General features: G+C 38.5%; 1 protein-coding gene across 1 annotated transcript in view; it reads right to left on the bottom strand.

Moving 5' to 3' along the window:
• Positions 1-23,394, bottom strand: part of ANO4 (anoctamin 4) — a gene marked incomplete at both ends in the record, with an annotated part of 446,527 nt that overhangs the window by 195,154 nt on the left and 227,979 nt on the right. The window contains one exon of the mRNA XM_082666182.1: positions 16,725-16,829. Coding sequence (XP_082522308.1) covers positions 16,725-16,829 — 105 coding nt within the window. The remainder of the gene's footprint in view (positions 1-16,724; positions 16,830-23,394) is intronic.

Below are 23,394 nucleotides of genomic sequence, written 5' to 3'. Positions count from 1 at the left end.
TTGAATAACAGAATGACCTCGAAGTGGTCACTGTCTAATGATGTGTAAGAGTCCTATTTTCTCCACTGTTCTACGGCTCTGGGACCTTGCATATACGTTTCTCCAAACACAATTCTTATTCACAAGCCAGGAGCTCCAGAGTTTCAAGTAGATACTGGTTAAATTTTCAAACAGATAGTGATGACTTTCTAAGTAGATATCGGTTATATGTGAACAATGGGGTAAAAATATTCTTTTAACAACACTGGAAGACCCGCTTACTATTTTCCAAACTCTACCGCTTAGCGGTGTGAGTTTGTGTTCCCAACTCCTCACAGGTGAGACAGGTACAGAAAACTTCTTTAAGGGTGGCTGAGAGTATTATGTGAGATTATGTGCACATTAGCAGGGTGGTTGACACATGGCAGATCCATAAGAAATGTTGGTTTCTTAATTTTAGACTCTGGGACCTTAAGTTAGCATTTTAGCATCATCAATACAAAAAGGCAGAGGAAGCATTTACAAGTTGGAATGCTTATTCAGAGGGATGGATTGGGATGAGATGAGAGATAAAGGGGGAAGCTAAAGAGCACACTGAGATTTTTGTCTTGGTGACTGGCTCTCACTGGGGAGAAACTCTTGACTATCCATTCATCCATCCATGAGGAATTGCCCTTATGCTTTCGCCAAGGATAGAAAATTACCACGTCATCTTCTACCAGTATCACTTTCTGGTGTTGGCACAATCTGTTCAAGAAAGCCTTTGACATCTATGGTCCTCAACTGGCCCTAAACTTTCACCCTGAAGGCATCTGGTATGGTCTGGAGACATTTTTGATATCGAGGGGTAGTGCTAGTCATATCTAGTGGGAAGAAGCCAGTGATGCTGCTAAATATCCTACAATGCGCAGAACAGCCCTTACAGCATAGAGTTCTCCAGCCGAAAATGTCAATAGTGCTGAGGTTGAGAAATTCTGCTCTACATTAAAGGCCCAACTATTTGATTCTAGAGGGACCAGCTATCATGGGAAAAGGGAGAGAAGCCCTTTGCTTTCCTTATTGCTGCCCACCAGAATTACTGTCTGGAAGTTATTATGGGACTGATGCTACCTGGGCACTCAAGGGAAATCAGTATGTCAGGCAATCTGATTTTTGGAGAATGAGTGGTATGAAGGCATCATTATTACCTGCCAGTCTCTCAAGACCTTCAGCCTAGATTAGAAATGCTGAAGCGTCAGAAAATGCTCAACTGATGGATTAAAGTTTTAATGAGCTCTGCCCACTAGCTCTACCCATCACAGGTCCCTCCCATCAGGAAACTTGCACAAGCCTCTTAGACAGACTCATCCACCAGAGGGCAGACAGCAGAAGCAAGAAGAACTACAATCCTGCAGCCTGTGGAACAAAACCCACATTCACAGAAAGATAGACAAGATGAAAAGGCAGAGGGCTATGTACCAGATGAAAGAACAAGATAAAACCCCAGAAAAACAACTAAATGAAGTGGAGATAGGCAACTTTCCAGAAAAAGATTTCAGAATAATGATAGTGAAGATGATCCAGGACCTCGGAAAAAGAATGGAGGTAAAGACTGAGAAGATGCAAGAAATGTTTAACAAAGACCTAGAACAATTAAAGAACAGACAAACAGAGATGAACAATACAATAACTGAAATGAAAACTACACTACAAGGAATCAATAGCAGAATAACTGAGGGAGAAGAACGGATAAGTGACCTGGAAGACAGAATGGTGGAATTCACTACTGCAGAACAGAATAAAGAAAAAAGAATGAAAAGAAATGAAGACAGCCTAAGAGACCTCTGGGACAACATTAAACGCAACAACATTCGCATTATAGGGGTGACAGAAAGAGGAGAGAGAGAGAAAGGAAAGAGAGAGAGAAAAAATATTTGAAGAGATTATAATCAAAAACTTCCTTAACATGGGAAAGGAAATAGCAACCCAAGTCCAGGAAGTGCAGAGAGTCCCAAGCAGGATAAACCCAAAGAGAAACACTCCAAGACCCATGGTAATCAAACTGACAAAAATTAAAGACAAAGAAAACTTATTGAAAGCAACAAGGGAAAAACGACAGATAACATACAAGGGACCTCTCATAAGGTTAACAGCTGATTTCTCAGCAGAAACTCTATAAGCCAGAAGGGAGTGGCATGATATACTTAAAGTGATGAAAGGGAAGAACCTACAACCAAGATTACTCTACCCAGCAAGGATCTCATTCAGATTCAATGGAGAAATCAAAATCTTTACAGACAAGCAAAAGCTAAGAGAATTCAGCACCACCAAACCAGCTCTACAACAAATGCTAAAGGAAGTTCTCTAAGTGGGAAACACGAGAAGAAAAGGACCTACAAAAACAAACCCAAAACAATTACGAAAATGGTCATAGGAACATACATATCAATAATTACCTCAAACGTGAATGGATTAAATGCTCCAACCAAAAGACACAGGCTTGCTCAATGGATACAAAAACAAGACCCATATGCTGTCTACAAGAGACCTACTTCAGACATAGGGACACATACAGACTGAAAGTGAGGTGATGGAAATAGATATTCCATGCAAATGGAAATCAAAAGAAAGCTGGAGTAGCAAAACTCATATCAGATAAAGTAGACTTTAAAATAAAGTATGTTACAAGAGCCAAGGAAGGACACTTCATAATGATCAAGGGATCAATCCAAGAAGATATAACAATTATAAATATATATGCACCCAACATAGGAGCACCTCAATACATAAGGCAACTGCTCAGAGCTATAAAAGAGGAAATCGACAGTAACACACTAATAGTGGGGGACTTTAACACCTCACTTACACCAATGGACAGATCATCCAAAATGAAAATAAATAAGGAAACACAAGCTTTAAATGACACAATACACCAGATAGATTTAATTGATAATTATAGGACATTCCATCCAAAAACAGAAGATTACACTTTCTTCTCAAGTGCACATGTAACATTCTCCAGGATAGATCACATCTTGGGTCACACATCGAGCCTCATTAAATTTAAGAAAATTGAAATCATATCAAGCATCATTTCGGACCACAACGCTATGAGATTAGAAACGAATTACAGGGGAAAAAATGTAAAAAAGACAAACACATGGAGTCTAAACAATACATTATTAAATAACCAAGAGATCACTGAAGAGATCAAAGAGAAAATCAAAAAATACTTAGAGACAAATGACAATGAAAACACGACAATCCAAAAGCTATGGGATGCAGCAAAAGCAGTTCTAAGAGGGAAGTTTATAGCTATACAAGCCTACCTCAAGAAACAAGAAAAATCCCAAATAAACAATCTAACCTTACACCTAAAGGAACTAGGTACATGTAAAAGTATGAGATTAGATTACTCCCTAACACCATACTCAAAAATAAGCTCAAATGGATTAAAGACCTAAATATAAGACCAGAAACTATCAAACTCTTAGAGGAAAACATAGGCAGAACACTTTATGACATAAATCACAGCAATATCCTTTTTGACCCACCTCCTAGAGAAATGGAAATAAAAACAAAAATAAACAAATGGGACCTAATGAAACTTAAAAGCTTTGGCACAGCAAAGGAAACCATAAACAAGACCAAAAGACAACCCTCAGAATGGGAGAAAATATTTGCAAATGAAGCAACTGACAAAGGATTAATTTCCAAATTTTACAAGCAGCTCATGCAGCTCAATAACAAAAAAACAAACAACCCAATCCAAAAATGGGCAGAAGACCTAAATAGACATTTCTCCAAAGAAGATATACAGACTGCCAACAAACACATGAAAGAATGCTCAACATCATTAATCATTAGAGAAATGCAAATCAAAACTACAATGAGATATCATCTCACACCAGTCAGAATGGCCATAATCAAAAAATCTAGAAACAATAAATGCTGGAGAGGGTGTGGAGAAAAGGGAACGCTCTTGCACTGCTGGTGGGAATGTGAATTGGTACAGCCACTATGGAGAACAGTATGGAGGTTCCTTAAAAAACTACAAATAGGGGCTTCCCTGGTGGCGCAGTGGTTGAGAGTCCGCCTGCCGATGCAGGGGACGCGGGTTCGTGCCCCGGTCTGGGAGGATCCCACGTGCCGCGGAGCGGCTGGGTCCGTGAGCCATGGCCGCTGAGCCTGCGCTCTGCAACGGGAGAGGCCACAGCAGTGAGAGGCCCGCGTAATGCAAAAAAAAAAAAAAAAAAAAACTACAAATAGAACTACCATATGACCCAGCAATCCCCCTATTGGGCATATACCCTGAGAAAACCATAATTCAAAAAGAGTCATGTACCAAAATGTTCATTGCAGCTCTATTTACAATAGCCCGGAGATGGAAACAACCTAAGTGCCCATCTTCAGATGAATGGATAAAGAAGATGTGGCACATATATACAATGGAATATTACTCAGCCATAAAAAGAAACAAAATTGAGCTATTTGTAATGAGGTGGATAGACCTAGAGTCTGTCATACAGAGTGAAGTAAGTCAGAAAGAGAAAGACAAATACCATATGCTAACACATATGGAATTTAAGGGAAAAAAATGTCATGAAGAACCTAGGGGTAAGACAGGAATAAAGACACAGACCTACTAGAGAACGAACTTGAGGATATGGGGAGGGGGAAGGGTGAGCTGTGACAAAGAGAGAGAGAGGCATGGACATATATACACTACCCAACGTAAGGTAGATAGCTAGTGGGAAGCAGCCGCATAGCACAGGGAGATCAGCTCGGTGCTTTGTGACTGCCGGGAGGGGTGGGATAGGGAGGGTGGGAGGGAGGGAGACGCAAGAGGGAAGAGATATGGGAACATATGTATATGTATAACTGATTCACTTTGTTATAAAGCAGAAACTAACACACCACTGTAAAGCAATTATACCCCAATAAAGATGTTAAAAAAAAAAAAGGAACTAGAGAAGGAAGAACAAACAAAACCCAAAGTTAGCAGAAGGAAAGAAATCATAAAGATCAGAGCAGGAATAAATGAAATAGAAACAAAGAAAACAGTAGCAAAGATCTATAAAACCACAAGCTGGTTCTTTGAGAAGATAAACAAAATTGATAAACCATTAGCCAGCCTCATCAAGAAAAAGAGGGAGAGGACTCAAATCAATAAAATTAGAAATGAAAAAGGAGAAGTTACAACAGACACCACAGAAATACAAAGCATCCTAAGAGACTACTACAAGTAACTCTATGCTAATAAAATGGACAACCTGGAAGAAATGGACAAATTCTTAGAAAGGTATAACCTTCCAAGACTGAACCAGGAAGAAATACAAAATATGAACAGACCAATCACAAGTGATGAAATTGAAACTGATTAAAAATCTTCCTAAAAACAAAAGTCCAGGACCAGATGGCTTCACAGGTGAATTCTATCAAACATTTAGAGAAGAGCTAACATCCATCCTTCTCAAACTCTTCCAAAGAATTGCAGAGGAACACGCCCAAACCCATTCTATGAGGCCACCATCACCCTGATACCAAAACCAGACAAAGATACTACAAAAAAAGAAAATTACAGACCAATATCACTGATGAACATAGATGCAAAACTCCTCAACAAAATACTAGCAAACAGAATCCAACAACACATTAAAAGGATCATACGCCATGATCATCCCTGGGATTTATCCAAGGGATGCAAGGATTCTTCAATATATGCAAATCAATCAATGTGATACACCATATTAATAAATTGAAGAATAAAAACCATATGATCAACTCAGTAGATGCAGAAAAAGCTTCTGACAAAATTCAACACCCATTTATGATAAAAACTCTACAGAAAGTGGGGATAGAGGGAACCTACGTCAACATAATAAAGGTCATATATGACAAACCCACAGCAAAGAACATTCTCAATGGTGAAACACTGAAAGCATTTCCTCTAAGGTCAGGAATGAGACAAGGATATCTACTCTCACCACTATTCTTCAACACAGTTTTGGAAGTCCTAGCCACGGCAATCAGAGAAGAAAAAGAAATAAAAAGAATACAAATTGGAAAAGAAGAAGTAAAACAGTCACTGTTTGCAGATGACATGATACTATATAGAGAGAATCCTGAAGATGCCACCAGAAAACTACTAGAGCTAATCAGTGAATTTGGTAAAGTCGCAGGATACAAAATTAATGCACAGAAATCTCTTGCATTCCTATACACTAATGATGAAAAATCTGAAAGAGAAATTAAGGAAACACTCCCATTTACCACTGCAACAAAAAGAATAAAATACCTAGGAATAAACTTACCTAGGGAGACAAAAGACCTTTGTGCAGAAAACTGTAAGACACTGATGAAAGACATTAAAAATGATACCAACAGATGGAGAGATATACCATGTTGTTGGATTGGAAGAATCAATATTGTGAAAATGACTATACTAAAAAGCAATATACAGATTCAATGCAATCCCTATCAAATTCCCAATGGCATTTTTTACAGAACTAGAACAAAAAATCTTAAAATTTGTATGGAAACACAAAAGACCCTGAATAGCCACAGCAGTCTTGAGGGAGAAAAACGGAGCTGGAGGAATCAGAATACCTGACTTCAGACTATACTACAAAGCTACAGTAATCAAGACAATATGGTACTGTCCCAAAAACAGAAACATAGATCAATGGAACAAGACAGAAAGCCCAGAGATAAACCCACACACCTATGGTCAACTAATCTATGACAAAGGAGGCAAGAATATACAATGGAGAAAAGACAGTCTCTTCAATAAGTGGTGCTGGGAAAACTGGACAGCTACATGTAAAAGAATGAAATTAGAACCCTCCCTAACAGCATACACAAAAATAAACTCAAAATGGATTAGAGACCTAAACGTAACACCGGACACTATAAAACTCTTAGAGTAAAACGTAGGAAGAACACTCTTTGACATAAGTCCCAGCAAGATCTTTTTTGATCCACCTTCTACAGTAATGGAAATAAAAACAAAAATAAACAAATGGGACCTAATGAAACTTAACAGCTTTGGCACAGCAAAGGAACCACAAACAAGAAGAAAAGACAACGCTCAGAATGGGAGAAAATATTTGCAAATGAATCAACGGACAAAGGATTAATCTCCAAAATATATAAACAGCTCATGCAGCTCAATATTTAAAAAACAAACAACCCAATCCAAAAATGGGCAGAAGACCTAAATAGAGATTTCTCCAAAGAAGACAAACAGATGGCCAAGAAGCATATGAAAGAATGCTCAACATCACTAATTATTAGAGAAATGCAAATCAAAACTACAATGACGTATCACCTCACACCAGGCAGAATGGGCATCATCAGAAAATCTACAAACAACAAATGCTGGAGAGGGTGTGGTGAAAAGGGAACCCTCTTGCACTGTTTGTGGGAATGTAAATTGATACAGCCACTATGGAGAACAGTATGGAGATTCCTTAAGAAACTAAAAATAGAATTACCATATGATCCAGCAATCCCACTACTTGGTATATACCCAGAGAAAACCATAATTCAAAAAGACACATGCACCCCAATGTTCATTGCAGCACTATTTACAATAGCCAGGTCATGGAAGCAACCTAAATGCCCATCGACAGATGAATGGATAAAGAAGATATGGCACATATATACAATGGAATATTACTCAGCCATAAAAAGGAATGAAATTGGGTCATTGGTTGAGACGTGGATGGATCTGGAGACTGTCATACAGACTGAAGTAAGTCAGAAAGAGAAAAACAAATATTGTATGTTAACGCATATATGTGGAGCCTAGAAAAATGGTACTGATGAACCGGTTTGCAGGGCATAAATAGAGACACAGATGTAGAGAACAAACGTATGGACACCAAGGGGGGAAGGTGGCGGGGAGGTGGGGGTGGTGGTGTGATGAATTGGGCGATTGGGATTGACATGTATACACGGATGTGTATAAAATTGATGACTAATAAGAACCCGTTGTATAAAAAAAGAAAAATTAAATTAAAAAATTCTTTAAAAAAAAGAAAAAAGAGAAAAGAAAATACTGAGCTGAACATGTGGTCAGTAAGAAGACTGTAGAACGTGTAAACACTGCGCAGAATAAACATGTGCCCTTTGTCAGTATTTCACCATTGTCACTGATAGATCCACTTTAACTACAAGGTAAAGTTTAGGAACAAAGTGCAACCTCCTTTGATGTGAACTTTCATTCTATCCTTTAAGAAAACCCCCAACTCTGAAGTTCACCTATTTCTAGAAATCTATTTATTCAACAAGTAGTTACTGAGTACCTACCCTGGGCAGACAGTGTGCTGGGCTAAAAGCTGGGGCTTAAGTACCAGACATAGACAGGCAGGACCCCTGACCTCACAGAGCTCAGGGTCCAGCCAAGGTGGGAGCAGGGCCTCTCCTTCTCTGGCACAGACGTGACAACATCCTCTTCATGCAAACAAGGTCACTTGTTAATGGATCCCTTTACCTCCCTCATACTTTTTTTCTCGAATAAAAAAATGTTTGATAATTATCTGCCTGGTAGAATTCTGTAATTAGGGTCATTAAATAAGAGAGTCCAATGTTCAGAGAAGTCAATTAAGAATGGCAAGAGAGAGAAAGAGAGAGAATTTTAAAATTCCATGCAAACCAGGTATGGACCTGCATTGTATTCAGACTCAGCAAGGGCTGTGTGAACAAAACTTGGCAGTTAACATGGGTCCCAGTAGGTGGGTACCATGCATTTGGGAAAGCAAGAGAAATTCCCAAATGATTCTCTTTTGCAAAAAGCAGGCACTCAGCCTAAAGAGACCCAGGAACTAAACAGCAGGGAATCACATTTAACAACTGAACAAGGGTCAAGAAACTCAAATTGCCTGGGAGACCAAAATTCAACTACAGCCTCTGAGTAAAGCCACAAACTCAGCATAGAAAAGAGATTTCTGAGGGCTGGCTTGTGACACTCTCCCAGAATGGAGGCAGAACAGAGAAGGCAGAGGGCCAGGAAGCAGGAGATGCTGACATTCTTCCTGTGTGGGAAGGCAAATTTGCCGCCAGAGTACTGAATCTACTCATCAAATATCTGCAATTATTTCCATTATTCCTTCAGTGAAAATCACTGGGGATGTTAGCGATTATTTGATTCTCTTGGGAAAAGAGACTGCAAATATACCGCAAGGGCTCAAACAAACAAGTGAACTGATCATCTTCTGTCACTTGTTCATTAAACCAACATTTAGTTTAGGTGCAGGAGGTATAAACATGACCAAGACATGAGTGGGAAGCCTTGTACTTCCAGACAAGAGGATGAAATTGAGGAAGCAGTACTATAAAGGCAACAAAAAAACAAATCGCAAATGTTTAGACTGTTTTAGAAACAGCCTAAAAGAGTAAAAATTAAATTCCAAAAAATCAAATCGTTCGACTCCCTGCTCTTTTTAAAAAATAACCCCACCTTGGCATTATAGTTCAGGAGTACTTTAATCTCAGTATTTTCTGGTGCAGAGAAAATAAAGTGAAATGATAGGTCCCTGAAGAAGACATGAAAGGGCTGTGCAGTATCATCCAAGTATCTATATTTGTCCTCCAGCATGCCAGTTCATTACACTATTTTTATCCCGAGTTCCAAATTATTACATCTGATGCGCAGAATTCTGAAGGTATTACATATTGACCTCAAAGCCTCATTAGAAAATGAAAAAAAAAAAGAAAAAGGATTGTTCATGTCTCAGTTTAAACACTTACCTGGCTGTTTTATAACCAGTTCATCTTTACATTTAGGGTCCCTTTCAGGTAAGGCCCAAGGCAGCTCCAAATTTGACCCAAGGGCTGGCTAGCAAACAAGAGGTGCTCAATGCTCATTTAAAATAAAAGCTGGTTTAAGATGATATCAATTGTCATTTTCTTCTTCTTCTAATTATCTCAGTGCCGTTGCTTGAAAGAATCTGTTTTTCTCTTGGATTCCGAGTTAAACAGGAAGAAAGTGGGAAAGGACGACAATTTATTCAGAGCCAACCAGGTGTGAAGGACTGTGAGGCTTTCAGCCTCAGAACACCTTAGGAGACAGGCAGTATGAGAAAGAAGCCAGGTTCAGAGGTGCTAAGTATGGTCACACAGCTCATAAGTGACAGAGATGAACCTGAACCCAGGACTGACTCCCAAATCCAGGCTATTTCTAGCTGACTCCTTGGCTTTGTGGAAAGCATTCTACTGTTCTTAAATCATGTTTGGCTTTCAAGAATAGGAAGTCATTTAACCAGCAAACAACTGTCACAGTTTTAACATTTATCTGAATAAAGCTAGACTTTACATCTGTAGTCCGACAAGTCTGACACTTTTACAAATTTAACAAATAGATCAAATTAAATGTTTTTTAAAAATTCAGGAAAACACAGAGCCTTAGCACAGCTTTGAGCACCTTAGGCTGGGATTTTAAGAACCAAACACTGCTTAGCATTTATATGGCACTAGCAAGACTAGGACCCTCTAGAAGTTCAAAGAGAAAAGAGAAAGAGGGTCCCTCTAGGACCCTCTGCTCTTCAAATGAATCTGATAACGTCCCTAAGGCAGAGACTGCCTGGTGGACCAAGAAGAAGAAAAAGTAAGCCTAATTTAGAAAACTCAAAATAAATAATTGGAAAGGACATAAATCCTTCCTTAGCTGGCTTTATTCCTTTCTAATAGGTCAGTGGTTTTCAAAGTGTGCTCCTGGGAACCCCAGGATTCTTTTGAGGAACTTCAGGGGCCATGGAGGCCAAAAAGGAAACTGCGCAAAGTCCTACACCGTTTACCCCTACCTACTCCAAGCAGCTCAGTTATCTGTCTTACACAGATATTATATGTGATAATATAATATATAATTATATTCTAATTATATATTTATATTACATAATATCAATATTATTGATATTATATATAAAAATATATGGGGGGAAAAGACAGATTCCAACTTTTAAAAAGTTTGGAGACCCCTGCTAGTGTGTTATGGCAACAATTAAATGGGTATGTTAACATTTCCCCAAAGAAAAACTGGGACAAGCAAGCTGGGGTTCTAATGGTTACAGATGTGAGAGCAGGCACTTTTCTTCTGCCGTGGAAAGGTAACTCGAAATGCTTTAAGATTCAAAATGTGCCTTTAAAAATACAAGTCATGAGTTTTTTAAAAATGTGTGGTTGGGAAGGATGCTGTTTATAAAATTACAGAGCATACACGACGGCATGGGGTGCCCACAACACACTCTGCAAAGGGGCCGAGATCATTAACTCGTGCCCAAGACAGCGTGTTTCTTAAGAGGAGCTTCTCCTGCAACTGCTCCATTCTAAAGAGAAGACAGACACCTTGGCCACTTCTGCAACAAGGCAGCTAATGACGGCACCTCTTCCAGCACTGGGAACGACATAGAGAAGGACTGTATACCTGATGCAAACTTTGCTCAGTAGTCTCGGTTCTCTTCTCACAACTAGAAGCAAGATCAGTGATGTTGTGCATTAAAAACCCTAAAAGTCTACTGACCATAATTGTCCCTTCTCTGGAAAGAGCGTGAGCTTTGGATGTAGACAAACCTGGGTTCAAACACTAGTCCTCCCACTTACTATTAGATTGGGTGCTTTAACTTGTTCAAGCTTTAATTTCTTTACCTTTTAAGTGGGGATAATACAACGTACCAGAGAGGATTGTTGTGAGGAATGAAGAGAAGGTGGCCGCCAACACGTCCACGGCGCTTACCGTGTGCCAGGCACTAAGGGTTTTGCACAGATTTTCTATAACTACCTCCCTTTTATAGATGTGGAAATTAAGGCAAAGAGAGTTTAAGACTAAATAAAATAATACAGGTAAAAAGTCAACCACAGAGTTGCCAGACAAGATGTTCAACTGATGTCAGTTCCTCCCTCTCCCCCATCTTCCCCTTTGAAACAGCATAGCCATGTGAATTAAAAATACAATGGGAGGGCTTCCCTGGTGGCGCAGTGATTGAGAGTCCGCCTGCCAATGCAGGGGACGCGGGTTCGTGCCCCGGTCCAGGAAGATCCCGCATGCCGCGGAGCGGCTGGGCCCGTGAGCCATGGCCGCTGAGCCTGCGTGTCCGGAGGCTGTGGGAGAGGCAACGGGAGAGGCCACAACAGTGAGAGGCCCGCGTACCGAAAAAAAAAATACAATGGGAAATCAGGGCTCAAGACACTGGATTCAAAACGACTCACTGGATGTCACTGAGAAATGACTAAGTCTCATCACCCACAGAAGCAAGAGCACCACCAACGTGGGAACAGCTATAGGATTGCTTAGGGGCATATGCAGGCACAAAGGGTCGGACTATAGCATAACAATCATCCAATAATCCTTCCAACCTCCCAGTTCTCCTTCCAAATACTTTGCTATTTGCTCTCTCTCGTTCCCTAGTCCATTAGAACCTAATGGGCTACATCACAATAAAGTCTGCAGGGTATGAATGCCGCTCAGGAGTCCCCAGAGTCTATACAGTTGGCCCTCTATATCCACAGGTTTCCCATCTGAGGATACAACCAACCCATCTGCAGCAGACAGTTTCATTTCAGTTATTGCTGACATTCCCACTCCTCTACGTCACATATCCAGAGCTGCACAAAGGTTCTAGAGGTTTTGCAAACTACTCTGGTCTCCAAGCTGCTCCACTGGCTACTGCTGAGCTGCCCCCTTTGTGAGTCTACAGTGGAATTCACTCACTCATGCATTAACAAAATTTACTGAGCAGCTACTATACTCCATACTCTGCTCAAGGAACTGGGTATACAACAAAGAAACAGGAAGATGAGACTGCTGCCTTCACAGAGCCTCCAAAGTTCCCTGAATGCTGAAGGATCTGTTCCTTCCTCAGGCTGCAGAATCTCAGCCATGGCTGGCAGTTCAGGTGGCCCAGGCACAGGCCCCACAGGCACACAACACAACCACTCCCTCTCTTCCCACCCACCTACAAGAAGCCATGCTACCACTGCAGGACACTCCAAGGAAGCCTGTCTTAGGACATTCCTCCTGTCTATTTCTCTCTCTCTCTCTCTCTTCTTCTCCTATCTAAGCATCAGGCACTCAGGAGCTCAGACTTTCAGAGAACAAGAGGCAGGAACTTTAGGCAACACAAAACTCTGCAGAGGACTTCCCTGGTGGCGCAGTGGTTAAGGATCCGCCTGCCAATGCAGGGGACATGGGTTCAAGCTCTGGTCTGGGAAAATCCAACATGCCGCGGAGCAACTAAACCCATGACCCACAACTACTGAGCCTGAGCTCTGAAGCCCGCAAGCCACAACTACTGAGCACACATGCCACAACTACTGAAGCCCACGCGCCTAGAGCCTGCGCTCCGCAACAAGAGAAGCCACCACAATGAGAAGCCCGGGAACCACAATGAAGTATAGCCCGCACACAGCAAGAAGACCCAATGCACCCCAAAACAAGCAAATAAATAAATAAATAAATTTACTTAAAAAAAAAACAAACAAAAAACTCTGCTGAAACAAAGGCATTGAAGAGACCTGGCTGCTAACTTGGGATGAGAATAGAAAGGGAGGGAAAAAAAACATGAAGGAAACAATACACACACACCCAAACACAAGTATCCCCTTACATTAGACTGCCACATATAAAGGCTTTTCTCCTAGAAAGCAAATGGGTTGCTTTCACTTTGAACAATAAGACAAAGTTTTTCCTGAATCCAACTGTGCACCAAAACGTTCACCACTGCTTTAAAGAGTTATGCCTAGTACAGTACCTGGCATATGACAGGTGAGATGGATACATGAATGGATGGATAAAATAACTCTTTCCTTCCTATAAGCCATACATCTGATACGGGGGAAGTTGAAAAACAACTTATGGACGGTTAACCATTCTGAGACATCTTCTTTTGAACAGATGAAGCTATACTTAGGGCATAAGCAATACAGGAAAAAATGTATTTTACCATCTAGAAGAATGGTAGAGGATTTCTTGCATCCAGATGTAACAACATAAGAATCAAACTGTAAAAATCCAAAGTAGTTCATTTTTTCCTAATCATTTTTATCTCACTTTTTATTTAGCATAACAAGGACTGACATACAATGAAATATTGACTTTATCATATATTAATCATATCGCCTGGGGAGGTATATTCACCTTTAAAATGGAGAAAATAGTATCTATTAATTACAGTTGTTTTAACAATGACAAGAGATAGTAAGGGAGAGCACTTACTATGATGGCTGCTAAGACACTCAAGAAATGTTTGAAACATGCGCGCACACACGCGCGCGCACACACACACACACACACACACAGAGTCTTCTAGCTCAATCTTGAAGGTCATACATATATGTCCACAAATTCTAAGAAACAGTGAAATCTTTCCATCATCCTGCTAATCCCAATAAAAACATTTGTAGCAGACAAGGAGTTTTACTGATGTTCAAATCCTATATTTTTTACATTTTTTATATTTTGGTCTTTCAAAGCTTTCTACAAACAATAATCTAAGGTACAGTCCCTTGAAGAACCAAGCCATGTGTTTTTATACTTAGAAATTTCAATGAACTGGTTAAACATCTGAATCATATTTGGAATCTCTAGTTAGACTCTAAAGGTAGATAAACGGCCCAAATCTTTCTTACACGAGTTGCCCCAGACTGTGTGGACAGCTTCCCAAACCTACTTAGCATAAAACTTGTTTTTTAAACAAGAAAATAAACAGATTAATTCTCAAACATTGGAAAATTCTTAAACCTATAAAACTTGATTTGCTTTCTAAAATGAAGTAATATTTCCCTTTTCTTGTTTTTAAATTTAAATATTAAGTTCTCACAAACTTGTACTCTTCTACTTGTTCATAAAGAGATCACCATTCTAAACTATAAAACAGTTAACATCATAAACAAATGTGTTTTTACTAAGGTGTGCTCACAAAAACTATGATAAAAATAGTCTTATGAACATTTAGTTCATTTTTTTTACAATATTACTAGCTTTTTGATAAGTTTTTTTAACATCTTTATTGGAGTATAATTGCTTTACAATGGTGTGTTAGTTTCTGCTTTATAACAAAGTGAATCAGCTATACGTATACATATATCCCCATAACTCCTCCCTCTTGCATCTCCCTCCGTCTCACCCTCTCTATCCCACCCCTCTAGGTGGTCACAAAGCACCGAGCTGATCTCCCTGTGCTATGCGGCTGCTTCTCACTAGCTATCAGTTTTACATTTGGTAGTGTATGTATGTTCACGCCACTCTCTCACTTTGTCCCAGCTTACCCTTCCCCCTCCCCGTGTCCTCAAGTCCATTCTCTAGTAGATCTGCGTCTTTATTCCCATCCTAAGATCATTCAGCCCTAAAAAAATCGAAGTTCATCTCCTATATCTGCATAGAAGCCAGCTTTTATCATTTATTAAAAAAAAAATCCTTTCAGCAAAGTATAATCTATCATCTTTCAAATCAAAGGAAGTAATTACACAATTTTATAACTTTCCATGAAAAGTTAATTTCTTTCCAATGTCTATTAATTTGATTTTTATTCTCCTGGGGACATTTTTTCGCTTTTATTCAGTAACCTAGTGTGAAGGGATTGCCCACCCAGAACAAATAGTTGGTCCTCTTATAGTCTTCATTAAAAATATTTCTCTCAGAAGTAGCCTCATCTCCTTCAATTCCAGGATCCTTCACCTCAGTGTTTAAACCCTATACCAAGTACATTCATGAAGGAATTAAACGAAGGGTAGGAGACTCTCCATTCCACTCTGGTCTCCATTATTTATCTTATTATGTCAGCACTTAACTTCTCCCACCCTGAGCTGTCCTACCTGTAAAGTGGACTTAGTAATTACCCCATAAGGTCAGGAGGGTAGTGCAATGACGAAAGGGGATAAATAGTACTAAAATGCTTTAAAATGTTCACAGAAAATATAGAAATATAAATATAATTTAGAAATATGTATTTCATTGTATAGAAATGCAATGTCACAAAACTAAAAGTAGCAAAAGATTGCAGTAGTTCTTTATACAAGGCTCGTCCAGTCTACACTCTTCAAATCCAATATTACATAATACTATTTGATATTAAAAGACTAACATTATCTAGAATTAGAGCTCTGACAGCAGAACATGAATGCTGATGACTTAGTATGTGATACTGCATCCCCAACCTCAATGCTAAATCTCTAACCTGAGCAAATGTATTGATTATGATAAAGTTCTTAGTGAAAACTGTATAACAATAAAACAGCGGAAGAAGAGTAAACCTTGATTAATCAAAATGCTTAGAAAAGAGGAGTTTACTTCTCCGTCACGGCCCAGCATCAATGACTCCAATACCCATTTTGGACAATAAAATTCCCCTGATTTCAGCTTACTGCGTCAACATTTACTTCTTACTACTGATATCTGAGTGAAGGAATAGTATTCTGTTTTCTTAAAGATTTTTCTTTGATTATGATTAATCAAGGAATCTAAAAAATTATAATACCCAGTTACTTACTAAATATTATAGCATACTAACTATACAGAATTTATAATCCCTCTACACTTTTCCCACTAGGCTTCATCGAAGACCCCAAAGCTATGTGGTTCAGTTTCAAAAATTAAACCAGCATTTCACTAACCATCTCTTCTGGTATCAAAATTATTTTACACAGCATCTCTTTTAAGACATCATTTTATTTTAAAGCTTGGCATCTAAGGTTTCTAGTTTTACTACCCCTCCCAAGTGTTATAACACTTTCTCCTTTCACGGTGAATTTAAAATGGGAGTGAAACTTACTTTCTTGTATTGCATTAAGAATCTCTGAAAAGTCCACATCACTCTTTGGCCCGTCAGGTAGTATTTGCATATCCAGCTGGTAGCTTTGCAAATCCACACCTCCTTCTAGAGAAACGAAAGATATTCATGGAGTTTGCACTGGTTATCAGACAGCCCAGCATCAGGGTCCCAAGGAGAAGCAATGTCAAAATCTAAAAAGAACAGCCAGCTGGTTTGCCAATGATCCTCCCACGTGGACAAATGACTTTTAAAAAATGAGGAACATTACCAGCCATTTGCCCCTTATGGGACCAAAAAGGTTTAATTGTATTTCCAAGGCAAAAATAAGGCAATTACTTTATTAAAATACCACATACTTCATAGTATTTATGGATGATTTCCTAGGTGAAGAATATAATATGCTAGTCTCCACCCAAGGACATTTAAAATTATTCTCAGCTTCTACATGGCTAAAAAGGGACATTCACCACTAATACTTTATGAAACCATCTTCCTTAAAATGGTAATAATTTATTTAAAGGAAAGGATTTAATATTCCTGATATCACAGAAAAACGGTATCAATTTTTTCTCTCACAGTTGGACTTCCCCTGTTGTATCATTTACTTTTCAATTATACCAGAATACTTTAATTTATTCTATGAAGTAGTTAAGGCCCTTGTACTAGGTTTGCCCAGTGTATTTTTGGTGTGTTCTAAAGAAAGAGGGTTTTTTAATGCTGCTCCACACACCTATACGACATTTAAGGAAGTCAAAGAAACCAAGATATCAAAAAGTAGCTTTATCATTAATAATAATAAATCTCTGAATGCTTCTTAAAATAATCAGTAAGAACATCTCAATCTGATGAGTCTGGAAGGGCTAAACGTCAGTGCTAAAATAAACAGAGCGCCTGATAAATAAAATGGGGCACACTCTAGCTTCCAAAATTTTTGTAGAAATAATTCTTTTATAAGCCCAGGAATTATTATTAGCCTTGAATAAAATTTCAGTTACATCCCTAAAACTCAAGAAGAATGACACAGTTGCTATCTTACAAGAACACTCTTTCTGGGAGGGGAATGGACACAAGTAACTATAATAGAAGGTGAGCCTTAGGAGGGCAGGAACTTTTGTCTGCATGCTATAATCCATCACTTAGAACAGTGTCTAGCAGAGTAGGCCCTGAACTAATGTAGATGGAATGAATTTATGAGGATATGCGGTACTTATGAAACAAAGGCAGGAGAGTAACAAGTAAAGCTATAAGCTCAGATTCCAGAGGCAGACAAACCAGCATTCAAATTCTTACTAGGGAACACCAAATCTCTCTAGATCTTAGTTTCCTCATCCATGAAATGGGTGATTGTAACAGTCACACAGAGTAGCCATGAGGATTAAATGAGATAATGCATGAAAAGCTCTTAGCTGTCATAGCACTCAGTAAATGGAAGCCATTACTATTATCATCCATAATAATTTATTATATAGCAACACTGGCATTTCTACAGAAACTATCCAGCCAATTGAATAATGAGAAAGAATCCATAAGTCAATTATTTGGGACCAGCATGCATTTAAAGTGACAGTTAAGCACTGCAGACACAGCAGTGAATTTTTAAATGCATGCATTCAGTTGGCTCATTGCAAGGGCTGAAGTTATCGGTGAGACTAAGCTTCTCAATGGAACAGAACAAAGATGTCTTCCTGCTGGCCCAGAATTTAAATGAGCTATCTGCTTTTTTCTCCACCATGGCCAGCTACCTTGAATGGGTAGGGAAAAGTTTTGATGCTTTTCAGCCTCTACTAAGGCTAGTCACCTTTGTTCTGCTCAATAACCAAAGACCCAAAGATCTCACAATGACATCGACAGGGAAAAAAAAAAAATTCAATACCACTTTTCAGCCAGGCTGCGTGCTATGTACTTTATTATCTCACTTAGTTTTTACTCTAACCTTGAAAAGGAGGTGCAGTAAGAAGTAGTAATTTGCCCCCAAAAGCTATTAAGTTGTAAAGATGTAATACCAACCCATGCCCTTAACTGGTCTTTAAAATCACACATACAAGCAGTCAAAAACACAGGCTGTTAGAAATAAGACAATTTACCAATTTTCACTGGACTTAACAATAGTCCAGGACTTCACACCAGGACAAAAGTCATTACATAACCTAAAAAAGCAAATGACTTCTAAAATAGTCTAATAAATAGAAGCCCAATTTATTTCCTTGCTGTTTGTCACAGGAGTTCATAAATTCATGTGGAAGTAGTTATGACTATGAAATAACTCATTTTTCATAACTGAAAGTCCATAATTTTTAATAAATTTTTTGTTAGAGGACAGGTAAGAGCATAAGAAGTCACAAAAGAAGAAACATAAAGAGGCATTCAGGTCATCAAAGTCTGTCTTTAAAGAATATTAAAGACGTGGGGAAGAAAAAAGTGAAGAAAGTGGATATAAGGATACAGATAAAAATATAGATATATCTCAAGTACACTAAAAACCACACTATTTTATATGACTAGAAAAGGAAGAAAATACTGCATTAGGTACAGAAGTTCTCTCATCTGTGAAATGGGTATATTTTGTTTTATTCTTTATTTTTTCTATGTTTTTCACAATATGCAAAATATTTTAAAGTTATTTAAAAATTCAGATTGTGGCAGTAGAGGATATTAAGTTTTTAAAATTAAGGATTCAAGACTTAAAGACTACAGATGTTAAACCATTAAGGAACTAATTTAATAAAACTTTTTCCAAATTAATACAATTCTTAACCTATATAAGTCAATCTAAATTGCAAGATACAACATTCTATTCATAGTAAACATTAAGATCGCATTTAGAATCCTTAAAATATAAGGCATTTTTCTTCCTCTGCTCTAGAAGAAATACAAAATTTATTTATTTTATGAAATACAAGACGTATTTCATAAAGTCCAAAAAAGTGTATTTTATGAAAATATACTTTCATAAGATATAAGGGTCTGGAATTTCCGGCAGTAAGTCATTCACTAAAGTCTAAGATGACGAAGTAGGGGATGCTGTAAAACAAGGACTACTGTACACTTTCCTAAATGGAGAGTGATCACTGGACAAGGATATTTTCAAATGAATCCGTCAAGGTGACAATCTTCACCCTTAGCACGTTCTGCCCAAGTGAAAGAGCCTGAATAACTTCAATATACAAGAAGTTGTGTGTCTACTTTGGACTTCTGATATTTAATTAATCATTGTTAATCCTGCAGTGTTGGTGTGATTTCTAAAAGTTGAGAACTGGACTTCTTCCTATGGTCACAGATGTCTCTGACTTTGAGTCAAAACACAAAGCTCTGAAAAAACTAGGCAAGTGGGTGAAGGTGTCATGGCTTCAAACTGAAGGGCCTCAGTAATTGACATGCAACTAAGTGCAATCCCAAGAAAAGGAAACAAATAAGTTACATTATAGAGGGAAGCTAAAAAGATTTCCTAAAGGTGTGGAGAACCTACTGAACAATTTTTAAAAATGAAAAATAGCAACAAAATTCATGCGATCTCCAAATTTACCTTTAGCTTTTCTCACGCTTGATTGACAGGAGTGAGTAAATTCAAATCTTAATTGTGATTTGTAGTATGAGTAAAACTGAAAGTAGTTTCGATAAAGAGTAACCCTGATAACAGCACTTGCATTCAATAAAACGTCTTCAGCTGAGCAAACATCTTAAAAATTCACTTTAGATTTGTACCTGGCGTACATGGATTTTAGCTAAATGCTTATATACAAAAGGAACCAAAAAAAGCTTCAAATATGAATTTCTTAGTTACCAAATATGTCGATTCCTCTCCCATCCCAACCATCTCTTGTCTATAGAAATCCCTTTCTACTTTTTTTTTTTGTTTTTTTTCCGGTACACGGGCCGCTCACTGTTGTGGCCCCTCCCATTGGGGAGCACAGGCTCCATACGCGCAGGCTCAGCAGCCATGGCTCACAGGCCCAGCCGCTCCACGGCATGTGGGATCCTCCCGGACCGGGGCACGAACCTGTGTCCCCTGCATCGGCAGGCAGACTCTCAACCACTGCGTCACTAGGGATGCCCCCCTTTCTACTTTTAAGGCCCCTCCTAAATGCTCTGTGCTTCAAGCATTTCTTGATTCTAACAAGTAAATACCTTTTTTCACCCACTGAACCCATATCTATATCTATATTTTATCTTTTTTACAGTACATGTTTTCCATCAAAATTACCTAGCACCGTGTAGACACAGACAAATGTGAGTTCCTAGTCCTCCCTGCCTAGATTTCTTCCTCATCTCTAGCACTTTTGACTAGATTGTAAGTTGATGCAGGCCTGGCACCAAACTGCATCCACCTTTTTGTCTCCTACAGAACCTAGGACAAGGCCTTGAACATATTAGTGTCTCGGTTAAAGCTCTTTTACGGCAATTTCACATTACTAGCAACAGCAGTGGATACTGACTAAGAAAATGTCCCAGCTTTCCTTTCGTCCACAACTTTAACACATCTTGATAGGTTATCTATAGATCAGGGGTGCCCAACCCCTGGGCCGAGGACGGGTACCTCGGAGATGAGTGGAGGGGGAGCGAGAGAAGCTTCATCTGCCACTCTCCACTGCTCGCGTTACTCCCTGAACCAACCACCAGACCCCGGCCCGTGGAAAAGTTGTCTTTCACGAAACTGGTCCCTGGTGCCAAAAAGGTTGGGGACCGCTGCTATAGATGACTATGAAAGTCATATTCTAAATCATACATTTGCTCTTCCCTTCCCTTCTTTTTAAAATTTGTCAAATAATAAAGAAAACCTTCAAGTACCAAAGAGCTTATAACGAAAATCAGCAGTGGACAACTCTACCCCTTCTTCAACCCCAATCCTATATCCTCAGTCCAACCACTTTTAAGAGTTTCTGTTTTTACTTCCTTTAGATCTCTCTACATGTGTATCCCATTGTTTCTTCATCAATTTTATACAGTTGACCCTTGAACAACTCGGGTTTGAACTGCATAGGTGCACTTATACAGGACTATTTTTCAAGAGTAAATAGTACAGTACTTAAGAGTGCACGTGGTTGAATCCGCTGATGGGAAGGAACCACTGACTGGGAGAGCCAACTATATATTATATGCAGATTAACCGCCTCCCCCCATTGTTTAAGGATCAAATATCTGTTACATCGTTTTCTGCTATGATACAAGACAATATAACTTACTATTACTGCCACTCCCCCTTGCCCCCCACTCACCCATCAAATCATTATTATTGATATAATTTTTCTATTATATTGCCTTAGTATAGTAGCTTTAAATAAATTACTTAAAATTCAATTTTTTTGTTCAATCAAATACAGATGATCTTATATTTGCAAGTTAACACAAAATGATATAAAAAGCATATTTTGACACTACACTGACCTGGATTCAAATTCCATTTTTCTGTGTTCCTAAGCCATTAAATAATGAACCTCATTTTCCTCATTTATAAAATGAAGGGACAATTTTTTGAGCGCTTTTAAAAATTATCAATTATTTACACATATGTAAATAATTTGGTTCATAGTGTTAAGCCATCATGATCCACTAAAAATTTTAAGTGATATACTCCCCTTCTCTGCAAAATGAGGGCCAATTCCAGGTTTAGGACCTATACTAAATAAAAACAATTTAGTAAAAAAAAAAAATCCTGTAATTTGGATTTGGAATAGTTACTCCACATTGAAACAAGTAAAGGAAAGTGTGACAAATCAAATCTTAACTTCCCCATGAAACACAAAAGATGGAGGACCCTGTAAAGTAAGCTTAAGGGGACAAATGGTATTTTCCATGACTACCTCATAATAAATGATGCTCTATCTAAGCTTCTGTCTACATTCAATTTATATTCTGCAAATAAAATTGGTAGTTCCTGTCCAGAGAGGTATATTTAATACAAATCCTCAAATGCAGCATTTTTTACAGAATAGAGAGCAGTGATATTTCAACACTTGATATAAATATCTAAAATGAACCCTCACATGTAATATTTTTGGACTTAATAGGCTGCAAAGACACCATTTTTGAAACTGGGAGTGTGTTTTCAATTCCCCATGAATGAATTCAGTGTTCCTAAGACAGTGTTAAGATGGAGAATGATATTAAGAAGGGAGGGAGGTATAGTCTGTCTTCTTTTCAGACTTTCCCTATATCAGCCAGTGTCCACAATAAATCTTCTAGGAAGGAAGTGGGGAAATGAACCCAATTCTTCTGGAGGATCTGACATTGGAAACCCTAGATTTACTTGTGGGATATTTCACTGGTTCTGGAAAAACTTTCCATCTGTGTTTCTTAACTTCATTTATAGTGCTTACCAAACTCTATTTAGTGTACCATAAGCTAAAAAACCTTCACAACAGAAGATGCTTCATACGTGCTACTGTAAAAAGACACACAAATCCCACTCTTTCATATTAGTGTTGCTTAACTATAAATCTAGTGATTTGCAAGAGCATTCTTTTACAGAAGAAAGCTCAGCTTTGTATTAGCAGGAATACACAGATTGATTCACCCACACCCATCACTATCAAAGCTAAAGACATTTCTTCAAATGATTAACACTGAGTAGTTCTAAGGACCCAATTCTGGACTGGGTCCTTACTGGAGAACCATATTTAGCTAACAGCCGGTGAATGGTTCTCAGGTCTAAAATGGAAATAATAATCCCACT

Source organism: Grampus griseus (assembly GCF_964374135.1).
Source record: "Grampus griseus genome assembly, chromosome: 11".
NCBI classification, from domain to species: Eukaryota; Metazoa; Chordata; class Mammalia; order Artiodactyla; family Delphinidae; genus Grampus; species Grampus griseus.
Note: the sequence above shows the minus strand (reverse complement) of the source record. Positions and strands in the feature narration are given on the sequence as shown.